General features: G+C 43.9%; 1 protein-coding gene across 1 annotated transcript in view; it reads right to left on the reverse strand.

The window, feature by feature from the left end:
* LOC135094354 (uncharacterized) overlaps nt 1-12,500 on the reverse strand; it is a 93,845-nt gene that overhangs the window by 26,761 nt on the left and 54,584 nt on the right. The window contains exons 3-4 of the mRNA XM_063994387.1: nt 4,547-4,755; nt 1,828-1,969 (exon numbers count right to left, since the gene is read on the reverse strand). Of these exons, the coding sequence (XP_063850457.1) occupies nt 1,828-1,969; nt 4,547-4,755 (351 nt within the window). The remainder of the gene's footprint in view (nt 1-1,827; nt 1,970-4,546; nt 4,756-12,500) is intronic.

Consider the following 12,500-nt stretch of genomic DNA (forward strand, 5'->3'; position numbering starts at 1 on the left):
CGAGGCAAAGTCTAAATACCAGTGTAGTTGTTCCTTAACGAGTGTTTGTTGCTCGTTAATCTCTCTCTCTCTCTCTCTCTCTCTCTCTCTCTCTCTCTCTCTCTCTCTCTCTCTCTCTCTCTCTCTCTCTCTCTCTCTCTCTCTCTCTCTCTCTCTCTCTCTTGTCATTAATATTAATATCGCCACGCTGTTTATTCACCTGATTTAGAGAGAGAGAGAGAGAGAGAGAGAGAGAGAGAGAGAGAGAGAGAGAGAGAGAGAGAGAGAGAGAGAGAGAGAATCATTTGGATCGCAGTAAATAATCCTGGAAGACATTATTGACAGAGACAGACAGACAGACGGACAGACAGACGAGGCCAAGCATTCATACACCTTTAGAGAGAGAGAGAGAGAGAGAGAGAGAGAGAGAGAGAGAGAGAGAGAGAGAGAGAGAGAGAGAGAGAGAGAGAGAGAGAGAGAAACTGCTCACACAACACTTATAGAAAGGACATGAGGAAAAAATGAGAAAGAATAGAGGGAAAAAACAGATGGGGGAAAATAAAGAGAGGAAAAATCCCTTCCGTGTACGAGAAAGACTAATTAACCAGGTAAAAAATTTGCATAACTAATTACCTGCCGAAGCTTACCTGTGATTGTCTGTCTGTTTATTGATAAAAGATTGGAATGGATCTCTCTCTCTCTCTCTCTCTCTCTCTCTCTCTCTCTCTCTCTCTCTCTCTCTCTCTCTCTCTCTCTCTCTCTCTCTCTCTCTCTCTCTCTCTCTCTCTACCATGCACGAAAATTAAGTTGATGAAAAGAAGGAGAGACATAGAAGGAATAAAAGAAGGGAATAAAGAAGAGGAGGAGGAGGAAAAGGAGGAGGAGAAGAAGGAGGAGGAGGACAGGAGAGAAGCAGGAGGAGGAGCAGGACAGGAGAGAAGCAGGAGATGATGTCGAGGGAAGAAGAAGGAAAGGGTGATGACAAGATGAGAAGAAGGAGGAGGAGGAGGAGGAGGAGGAGGAGGAGGAGGAGGAGGAAGACATAAAGGAAAAAGCACATAAAATGCAAATAAGAAAGAAAATACTAAAAAGATAGAGACTAATAAAAACAGTGATGAGAGAGAGAGAGAGAGAGAGAGAGAGAGAGAGAGAGAGAGAGAGAGAGAGAGAGAGAGAGAGAGAGAGAGAGAGAGAGAACTATATATGAAACCCGAGACACAGAACGAGCAAAAGAATAAGGAGAATAAAGAAGAGGAAGAGGAGGAGGGGGAAGAGCAGGAGGAGGAAGGGGGAAAGGGAAAAAGGAAGAAAAATAATAATCAGATAAAGACGGAAATATGAGACAAGGGGAAAGAACATAAATGAAGAGAGGAGAGATGACAGGAGGAGGAGGAAGAAGAGGAGGAGGAGGAGGAGGAGGAGGAGGAGGAGGAAGGAGGAGGAAGGAGAATATGGCAGGTTATGTTATGGTTAATATGAAGAGAAAGAGGAGGAGGAGGAGGAGGAGGAGGAGGAGGAGGAGGAGGAGGAATAGAGATAATAGTAGTGTTTCCTCTCGTAATGAAGGTGACTGGAGGAGAGGAGAATGGAGTAGGAGGAGGAGGAGGAGGAGGAGGAGGAGGAGGAGGAGGAGGAGGAAGAGGAAGAGGAGGTGGAGGTGGAGTCATGGATAGAAGTACAATGTCAATAGTAAATCACACACACACACACACACACACACACACACACACACACACACACACACACCAATAAACAAATAAGACACACATAGATACATACAAAGGTACACTCAAAAAAAAAAAAACACGAACACACACGTACACTCAAGAAACCACACTGTATACTTACGGAGGACAGTCATAGTTGCCTTATGCCACTCTGTTCTGAAGGAGGGGTGTTCTGCAATCACCTCACAGCGGTACTGACCAGAGGCGGACACTGACAGGCGCGTGAGGGAAAGCGTTACTCTCTTGTCATCTCTGAACAGCTCCTGAGAAAGTAAGGGGAGGACAACTGAGGCAAAGAAACCATCTCATAAGGGCATCTGGGGAACCATTAAGACGTGATAAGGCGTGGTGGGAGGACATTAGATAAGGGGAGGTGTGAGGGTGTATGGGCGTAAGGGAAGCTGGAATGTAGGGAAGATAAAGGAAGATAGAAGAACTCAGGTGAATGATAAAGGTTTGGTTGGCTTTTCCACTTGTCATCATTTAAAATTTTCGTCTTGATTCAGCGATACTTGATTCGTGAGTCCATCCCATTCATCTCCCATTCATCTCCCATTCATCTCTCATTCATCTCCAGATCCCATTTCCTCCTATTTCTTTTTTTTATCTAACTTTATGAAACTTGAATCAATTATTTCTTGTCGTGTCGCGGTTACTGAGCCTGCAAGGGGACTGGGAGAAGCGAAGGGCGTGAATTTGAGTGAAGTGAGAGCTATAGATGCAGAATTAATAATAAGGGAAGGGGCTTGATGTGAGAATATTGAGAACTGAATGGGGAAGAAATAGAAATAGAACAGGAATAGGAGGAAAAGAGTGAAAGACAAAGAGACAAACAAACAGATAGACAAAGAAATAAAGAAAATAAGAGAGAAAAAGAAAGGAAGAAAGATAAAAGGAGTTAGGAATGAATGAATGAAGGAAGGAAGGAAGGAAGGAGGAAGGGAAGGAAGGGAAGAACTGATTTGGTTAGTCAGGTGAAGGGAAAAGAAAGGGGGAAGGTAATGGAGCTAATGAAGAAGATTAAGAGAGAGAAGAGAAGAGGAAAGAGGGAGAGGTAAAGGGAATTAAAGAAGAAAGGGAAGAGAAGTAAGGCAAATAAACCGTGAGAGACAAAGGTAGAGAAAAAAAGAGAGAGAGAGAGAAAGAGAAAGAGATGCAAGAAAACAAATGAGGTGAGAAATGAACTGCACAAGAGAGAGAGAGAGAGAGAGAGAGAGAGAGAGAGAGAGAGAGAGAGAGAGAGAGAGAGAGAGAGAGAGAGAGAGAGAGAGAGAGAATGATAATGGAGGAAGGAGGAAATCAGCGATGAAGGGTGAGAGAGAAAAAGAGGAAGAGGTGCAAGAGAATGAATAAGAGGCATGAATATGGAGGAAAGAGAGGTGAAGGAGAGAACAATAAAGGAGGGAAGAAGAGGAAAGGGAAGAAAGAATAGAAACAATGGAGAGGAAGAGAAAGAATAGGAACAATGAAGTAAGAGAGAGAGAGAGAGAGAGAGAGAGAGAGAGAGAGAGAGAGAGAGAGAGAGAGAGAGAGAGAGAGAGAGAGAGAGAGAGAGAGAGAGAGAGAGAGAGAGAGATTAAAGAATAAAGAGAAAATCCGTAATTATGAGATAAAAAAATGAGAATAAATGAGCAAAAAAAGTGATAATAAAAAAGAATGACGCATAATGAGAGAGAGAGAGAGAGAGAGAGAGAGAGAGAGAGAGAGAGAGAGAGAGAGAGAGAGAGAGAGAGAGAGAGAGAGAGAGAAACATTGCATCTCACATCACTTCAATTATCGTCTCTCGCTCTCTCTCTCTCTCTCTCTCTCTCTCTCTCTCTCTCTCTCTCTCTCTCTCTCTCTCTCTCTCTCTCTCTCTCTCTCTCTCTCAGAATATGCATAGGTAACTTTGATGGTACCAGTCCCTCACCACCACCACCACCACCACCACCACCTCCACCACCACCACCACCACCACCTCCACCACCACCACCACCACCACCACCACCACCACCACCACCACCACCACCACCGCCACTTTAAGATCGTAGAGAAATTACTGATCTACCTGTTTCTTTAGTTCTTACCTGTCTCCTCCTCCTCCTCCTCCTCCTCCTCCTCCTCCTCCTCCTCCTCCTCCTCCTCCTCCTCCTCCTCCTCCATGATAAAACACCTTCTCACCTCCTCCTCCTCTGTGAATATTACCTAAGAAGAGTGATGTTAGATTAAGCTCCTCCTCCTCCTCTTCCTCCTCCTTCTCCTCCTCCTCCTCCTCCTCCTCCTCCTCCTCTTCTTTGTCTCCCTCGTTTTTCTTATCTTCCTTTCCATTTTAGTTTTTTTTTTTGTTCATATTTTACTCACATTTCCTTGTTCTTGTTCTTGTTTTTCCTTAATCTTCATTCTCTTCCTTACCTCTCTCTCTCTCTCTCTCTCTCTCTCTCTCTCTCTCTCTCTCTCTCTCTCTCTCTCTCTCTCTCTCTCTCTCTCTCTCTCTCTCTCTCTCTCTCTCTCTCTCTCTCTCTCTCTCTCTCTCTCTCTCTCTCTCTCTCTCTCCTTCCCTCCCTCCCTCCCACCATTCCTCGTAATCCTCCTCCACCACCACCACCACCACCACCACCACCACCACCACCTGAACCAGTACCCGCAGTGCACCACACACACACACACACACACACACACACACACACACACACACACACACACACACACACACACACACACACACACACACACACACACACACACACACCTAGCAATATCCCCAGGCACGCGACACTATCCCAGACGTACACCCAAACCTTCCCTTCCTCACACACCCACACGCCCACATCCCGCACACACACACACACACGCCCACGTACATTAACAGTGAACTTGGGTGTTGCCTGGTCACTCATGGGCGTCTCCCTCTCAGTGGGGACGTATCTGTAGAATTCAGTGTTGTTATGGTACCACTTGAGGGAGTACAGGCGTTTGGCTTTGAGATCGTAAGAACAGCTCAACGTGGCCTGCCCCCCTGCGAAGGCGTACTGGGGGACCGTCACGCCGCGCAGCAGGTTCCCCTCGCCTCCTGCAGAAGAAAGAAAGGTATTAGAGGTTGATTAAAGGAAAGGTGATATGAAACTACTTTAATGAATGAAATGTTGTTTATTTGGTGTTTGAAAGGACCTGACACGGCTCTAACAGGTTGTTCTCCCCTCCTGCAGAAGAGAGGGAGGTATTAGAGGTGTGACAGTATAAAGATTGAAGGAAAGATTAAATAAAACTAGCTTAATGAATGAAATGTGGTTTATTTGGTGTTTTAAAGGACCTGACACGCCTCTACCTGGCTCCTCTCGCCTCCTGCAGAAGGGAAAAGTGAAGGGAAGACATTAGAGAGGTGTAACTGTTTAAAAATTGCTTGAAAAGTCATTGGATTGTTGTTATTTATCTTAGTGTTTTGTAAAGGGCCTGGCATGTCTACCAGTTTCCTCTTCCCCCCACCCCCCACCCCCCACCCCCGGCAGAAGGAGAGAGTGAAGGAGCAAAAAAATAGAGCTGTAACAATACATTAGAGCTGTAACATTGTAAAAGGTGCAGGAAAAGTCATTAGAATCTTGTTATTTATCTTAGTGTTTTACAAAGGGACTGCCACGCCTCCACCAGGTTCCCCTCACCTGAAGAAGACACAGCAGGGGGAAAATGTAACAATGTAATACAGAAAACATCACTGGAATCTTGTTGTTTTGTTGTGGCGAGAGTGAAAAACATCTCTGTGTGTGGGATTGTCTCTAGAAATCCGCTATAGAGTAAAATAAACATAAAATTGACATAGAAAATAAGGGAAGATGCAGAAAGTCATCAGAGAGACACATGGCAGACCCTCTCCCTCCCAGCCTCCCTTCCTTCCATCCTTCCTTGTAATCCTCTCCACCACCACCACCACCACCACCGCCACTCACACAGTCACCCTTTGTAAATGTTAATGACATAATAAGTTTTTTACATCGTCATTTGAATAATTAACCCCTTATTGTCCTCTTTCTCTTCCCTTTGTAGGTTTTTAAGAGCGTTTTCTATGTTCTTTTACATCCGCTGTTGAATTATTAATTTTTCTATTTTTTTTTCTTTTTCGTTTTCTTTTATTGCCACGGTCAGCCTTTGTAAAATTCAAGAGCGTTGTGATAAATGAATAAATGATAAGAGATAAACGATTCTTATTTTTATTTTTCAGTGATAAAATACTTTGTTTTCACTAGTCCAAACCACTACCTAACCTGACCTGACCTGACCTGACCTGAACCTGACCTAACCTAACCTAACCTAACCTAACCCAACCTTACCTAACCTAACCTAGCCTGATCTGACCTGATCTGACCTGACCTGACGTAACCTAACCTAACTTAACATAACATAACCTGACCTCACCTCACCTGGCCTAACCTAACGTAATCTATCCCAATCAACATAACCTAAGCCAGTGGTTTCCAAGCTGTGGGGCGCGCCCCCCTAAGGGGGCACGAAGGGCTGCCAGGGGGGCGTAAGCACTTCATAAAGGTAGAAAAATGACTTAGTAGATGATTATATATCAACATTATTGATTTTGATGGAATACATAATTGGTTAAGTATTGAAAAAACATTTCGGATATGAATTATGAAATGTTATTGTCTTAATACAATTGTAAATTATTTCAAATGCTACTAAGTAATTAAGGAATACATACATAATTATGTATTGTATAATTTTTTTTATCTCTGACTTGTGCCGACTATGACAGTGAATAGCAGTATTTAAACCAGAGTGGAGGGGCGCAGGGAACTTGTCATTTAATGAAGGGGGCCGAGAACTCGAAAAGGTTGGAAACCACTGACCTAAGCTGACCTAACCTGACCTAATCTTACCTGACCTAACCTGATCTGACCTAATCTAACCTGACCCTAACTCTCTCTCTCTCTCTCTCTCTCTCTCTCTCTCTCTCTCTCTCTCTCTCTCTCTCTCTCTCTCTCTCTCTCTCTCTATCTCAATAAATGTTTCTCTCCTTCCCCTCATTCTCCCTCTTTTCCCCTCTTTCTTCTCCATTCCCCTTCTCCATTCCTCTCCCTCCTCCTTCATTCCTCTTTCCCATCATATATTTCCCCTTCTCTTCCCAGTGACTCCCCTTCTTCCCCTCTTTTCCCCTCGCTTCTCCTCTTCCCGTGACTTATCTTACTCCATTCCTCTTATTCTCTTTCCCCTTCCTTTTCTTTCGTCCTCCATCCTCCTCTTTTCTCCTCTAGTTCCCCTCTTTTCCCCTTCCCTTAAATTCTATTCCCTCTCGTTCTCCTTTCCAATCCTCTTTCTTTTCATTTCGTCTCCCTTTCCTCTCTAGTTCCCCTCTTTTCTCGTCTCCCTCTCCCTTCCCCTCGCCTCCCCTCGCCTCCCAAAGGGTAACAGACACCCCTGACTGTCCCTTTAATGGCCACGGCGCGTCCCTTGAGTTCTGAGGGGAAATGTTAAAAGTTCCTGCGCTGTAGGACTCAATGTAGGACTTCAAGGATTTTCTGAGGGCCTCCTTAACCGATTACCCTCCTCCTCCTCCTCCTCCTCCTCCTCTTCCTCTTCTTCATTTTGAGTCCCTTTTCGTCAAATTTTTCTAGTTATCCTTTCCTCTTTCATCTTCTTTTTCGTCTTCTTCTTCTTCTTCTTCATGTTTTTCGTCTTTTTCTTCTTGTTCTCCCTGTTCTTATTATTTTTTTCTTGTTGTTGCTCTTTCGTCTTGTTCTTGTTCTCCTCCTCCTCCTCCTCCTCCTCCTCCTCCTCCTCCTCCTCCTCCTCCTCCTCCTCCTCCTCCTTCACTCTACTCCTATATTGCTTCTGAGTATAAGTACTGCCCTCCCTCCCTTCCTTCCTTCCTTCCTTCCTTCCTTCCTTCCTTCCTTCCTTCCTTCCTTCCTTCCTAATCACTGGTCAAGGAAGGTCCAAGAATTCGTCTCAGAAAAAAAAATGTCTGAAAGTGTATGATTAAAGTGTTTACTGGGAATCCTCCTCCTCCTCCTCCTCCTCCTCCTCCTCCTCCTCCTCCTCCTCCTCCTCCTCCTCCTCCTCCTCCTCCTCCAGGGACTCAGGAGTAGTTAAAGGCACTCACGTAACTTTCCTTAACTAATCTTTCCAAATGCAGACGAGGAGAAGGAGTAGGAGGAGGAGAAGGAGGAGGAGGAGGAGGAGGAGGAGGAGGAGGAGGAGGAGGAGATGGGCTGAGTGGTTAGAAAGTAAAGCTAAAAATTTTCAGATTAGTATTATAAGGTCTCTCTCTCTCTCTCTCTCTCTCTCTCTCTCTCTCTCTCTCTCTCTCTCTCTCTCTCTCTCTCTCTCTCTCTCTCTCTCTCTCTCTCTCCAACTGTTTGTAACTTTTCCTCCTAGAGTGAGGGACAAATTGGGATGTTGCAGGAGAAGGAGGAGGAGGAGGAGGAGGAGGAGGAGGAGGAGGAGGAGGAGGTCTCTTACTTTTTGGCAGATCAAAGAATGTCTATTGATGGTTTAGAAACAAGATTCTCTCTCTCTCTCTCTCTCTCTCTCTCTCTCTCTCTCTCTCTCTCTCTCTCTCTCTCTCTCTCTCTCTCTCTCTCTCTGGCCTTTATATTGCTTTCATTTAATTTCTTTCTTTCATTATTTATTTGTTTATACTTATTTTTTCTTTCGCTATTTATTTGTTTATTTGTCTATCTATCTATCTATCTGTCCATCTATCTATCTATTTCTCTGTTCATTTCCTTGTGTCTATTCTTCTTTTGGTCTTTTTATCTCTCTTATTCCATCATTCTTTCCTTTTTTCCCTCATCTATCTCTCTATCTCTCTATCTCTCTATCAATTCCCGTTTTCTCTCTTTATTTTCTCATTCCCTCTCTCAATTTCTCTTTACTGAATTCAAATTTTACATCGCATCTTCTGCCAAATTCAATCATTCAACTCTCTCTCTCTCTCTCTCTCTCTCTCTCTCTCTCTCTCTCTCTCTCTCTCTCTCTCTCTCTCTCTCTCTCTCTGGCCATTAATTCTGCTGTGTCATCTTCCATTTTCTTTCAATATATAAATAAAGAAAATGAGATGCTAATGAGGGTTCACTCATCTTCATCACTCTCACTCACACTCATCAGGGAGAGAGAGAGAGAGAGAGAGAGAGAGAGAGAGAGAGAGAGAGAGAGAGAGAGAGAGAGAGAGAGAGAGAGAGAGAGAGAGAGAGAAATTCAGCTTTTGATTGTAATGATTGTAATAGTTTAGTAGTAGTAGTAGTAGTAGTAGTAGTAGTAGTAGGAGTAGTTATAGTTGTTTTTGTTGTTGTGGTAGTAGCAGCAGTCATATTCGTAGTAGTAGTAATAGTAGTAGTAGTAATTATTATTGTTTTATGTCACTGCATTCCTCTCTCTCTCTCTCTCTCTCTCTCTCTCTCTCTCTCTCTCTCTCTCTCTCTCTCTCTCTCTCTCTCTCTCTCTCTCTCTCTCTCTCTCTCTCTCCCTAGAGCTTAGGTTTCAATCCTGTATATTTTAAAACTAGCATTATTTTGAAGTCTTTGCTCCAGCTTCACCTTTCACCTTTATTGATTGGCCGCATCATTAAGGCAGGTTTTGGTGGTGGAAGGTGCGTGGGACAGGTGCGTGGGACAGGTGGGAGGTAGGGGAGGGGGGACGTGGAGGACAGGTATGTGCCAGGTAAAGGAAATTAGGAATGGTTTTGATTTGAATTCTTTCAGTGGGGTTTGCAAAAAAAATACAAGGTTTATTTGACAGGATGGAATCAAAAGCTTTTCGTCCTATCAGCAACTCTCCCCGAACTGACTGTCTACAGCCTCTCTCTCTCTTCTTTCTCATCAACTCCTCTCCCCTAACTGACTGTCTACAGCCTCTCTCTCTCTTCTTTCTCATCAACTCCTCTCCTCTAACTGTCTACAGCCTCTCTCTCTTCCCTCTCATCAACTCCTCTCCTCTAACTGACCGTCTACAGCCTCTCTTTCTCTCTTCCCTCTCATCAACTCCTCTCCTCTAACTGACTGTCTTCAGCCTCTCTAATTTTAATTCTCTCACTTTAATATCCAAGAATTCACGAGTTTATAAGCAGTGTGCAAAATATTTAGAATTACCTTCGAGAAATGAAAGGGTTGAAAGAAGAAGAGAAAGAATAGAGGAGAAGAGAAGAAGAGGAAGAAGAGAAGGAGGAGGATAAAGATAAAACTGACAATAGAACTATAAAAATAATAAAAAGTATACATTTTAAACAAGCATAGTGTGTGTATATTTCTGTGTGTGTGTGTGTGTGTGTGTGTGTGTGTGTGTGTGTGTGTGTGTGTGTGTGTGTCGGAGAGCAATGCGCCTCGAATATCAATGTGCTTCATACCACACGCCAAGCTGCAGAACATTCCTCTTGCCAACACACGCATTAAATTGAGTTGGCGTGTTTTAAACCATTCGGTGAACACATCAACGAAATTCTGACATTTTTTCCCCCTCCTGCCTCGAGGTAAAAAATGTGGTGGCGCGCTGTCTTCTGTGGCTAATCTCTTTCCCTGCGGCAGTATTCGCTAGAGTTTCCCCTTTGCCTGTGCCACTTAAAAAAAAGCTTGTAGTGAAAGTTGCTCCAGTTTTCAAGAGTGTTTTCATGATTCTGGTGGTGATAGTGATGATGAAAATATTGGTGTTGCCATGTTCGCTTTTACGGAATAACAAATTGAAAAGAAAACTCTCTCTCTCTCACTCTCTCTCTCACTCTCTCACAATTTCAACAAGATTAGGTTCGCCTTGCAGTAAATCACAGTAAAAGCATCGGAACCAATTAGGAAGAAAGTTTCCAGGTATATATTTTTCACCTTTCACAATATATTTCCCCCCTCCCTGGCACACCTTTCCATTCCTTACCTGTCCTCGCCTTTCATTGTCTCTCTCTCTCTCTCTCTCTCTCTCTCTCTCTCTCTCTCTCTCTCTCTCTCTCTCTCTCTCTCTCTCTCTCTCTCCTCTGTTTTACTCATTTCGTTCGTTCGTGTGTGTGTGTGTGTGTGTGTGTGTGTGTGTGTGTTGGTTGTGAGAATATATGTAGGATTAACCCACTGTGGAGGAGGAGGAGGAGGAGGAGGAGGAAGAGGAGGAGGAGGAGGAGGAGGAGGAGGAGGGAGGGAGGGGGAGTAGGTGGAAAAGTGGAGGGGAAATACGCGGGATCTAACACTTACATGACTAGAGAGAGAGAGAGAGAGAGAGAGAGAGAGAGAGAGAGAGAGAGAGAGAGAGAGAGAGAGAGAGGTGAGGGAGTGCTCAGAAAATCAATTAGCATGGTGGACAGGTGTGCTGGTCCCCTCTCCCTCTTCCCCTCTTCCCCTCTCCCCTCTCCCTCCCTCACCCTTCATTCTCTTCCTCCCCTCCTTTTCCCCTCACCTGTCTGAACACCTATCATTTCCTCTCGTTCTCTCTCCTCCTCTTCTCCCCTCCTCCTCCTCTCCCCTTCTCTTTCCTTTCATTTTCCATTGCCTCCCCTCACTTTCTCTCATCCCTCTCTCTCTCTCTCTCTCTCTCTCTCTCTCTCTCTCTCTCTCTCTCTCTCTCTCTCTCTCTCTCTCTCTCTCTCTCTCTCTCTCTCTCTCTCTCTCTCTCTCTCTCTCTCTCTCTCTCTCTCTCTCTCTCTCTCTTATATGTTCCTCACTTTCCTTTATTTAAATTTCCCTCTTGTTTTCTCATCTTCCCCTCACATTTCCCCTCATCTTCCCCTCACTTTTCCCCTCATCTTCCCCTCACTTCCCCTCTCTTCTCACTTTCCCTCATCTTTCCTCTCACTTTCCCTTCACTTTCCCCTCTCTTCCCCTCACTTCCCCACACTCAGGTCTCACGGCAGCTTAAGGTTGCCAGAATATATAAAATAGCTAAGACCACGCTTCGTTACGAATGTGAAAGAAAACGGGAATGAAAAAAAGGAGTTTTAAAAATGCGTGTAAGAGAGAAAGGAAATAGAGAGAGTGAGAGAAAGAAAGTGAGGTGGAAAAGAGTGTAAGAGGAAGAGGAGGAGGAGGAGGAGGAGAAATGTAAGAGTGGATGGTAGGAGGAGGAAAGAAGAGAAGAGAGGAGAATGGAAAGATGGACTTGGGGGAAAAAAGGAAGGAAAAAGAAAGGGGTTTGGGATGGTGTGTGAAAATAGAAGGGGAAAATACCCGGAAATAAAATGAAGTCAAGGTGGATTTTGAAAAGATTCGCAAAACCGTAAAAAAAAAAAAAAAAAAAAAAAAAGGAAAAAAAGGAAGATTGGAAAATAAATACGTAGAAAAAAAGAGAAAATATAAGAAAAAGAGAGAAAAAGAAAAGAGAAAAGGAATAAGAAATGTGTGAGGAAACAGAAAAGGGAGAAAAAGAATAAATGCCATAAAAAGAGATTGAAGGAAAAGAAAAGGTGGAAAAAAATGAATGCCAAAAATGGAAAAAAAGGAAAAAAACGAAATTGGAAAAAGAAAATAACAAAAAAAAAAAAGAAAAAAGGAAATATACATCCAAAACACCTCCCTTTCACCCCATCCCCCTCCCATTTCCCCCATCTCCCCTCCCATTCCCCATCTCCCCACTACAAAACCCCCTTCCTCATTTCACCATTCACCCCTCCTCTCACCCCCCCTCACCCCCCTCTCACACACCCCCATCTTCCCCTTCTCCCATCCCCCATCACCAACCCATCCCTCCCCTCATACCCACCCATCTCCCCATCACTCCAAGAAAGAAAACGACACATGCCTAACTATTATATTTAAAAACCCTTCTGAAAAAAATAAATAAATAAATGAATAAATAAATAAATAAATAAATAAAATCATACGGGGAATTTTGTCAGAGTGG

Source organism: Scylla paramamosain, chromosome 45 (genome assembly GCF_035594125.1).
Source record: "Scylla paramamosain isolate STU-SP2022 chromosome 45, ASM3559412v1, whole genome shotgun sequence".
NCBI lineage: Eukaryota > Metazoa > Arthropoda > Malacostraca > Decapoda > Portunidae > Scylla > Scylla paramamosain.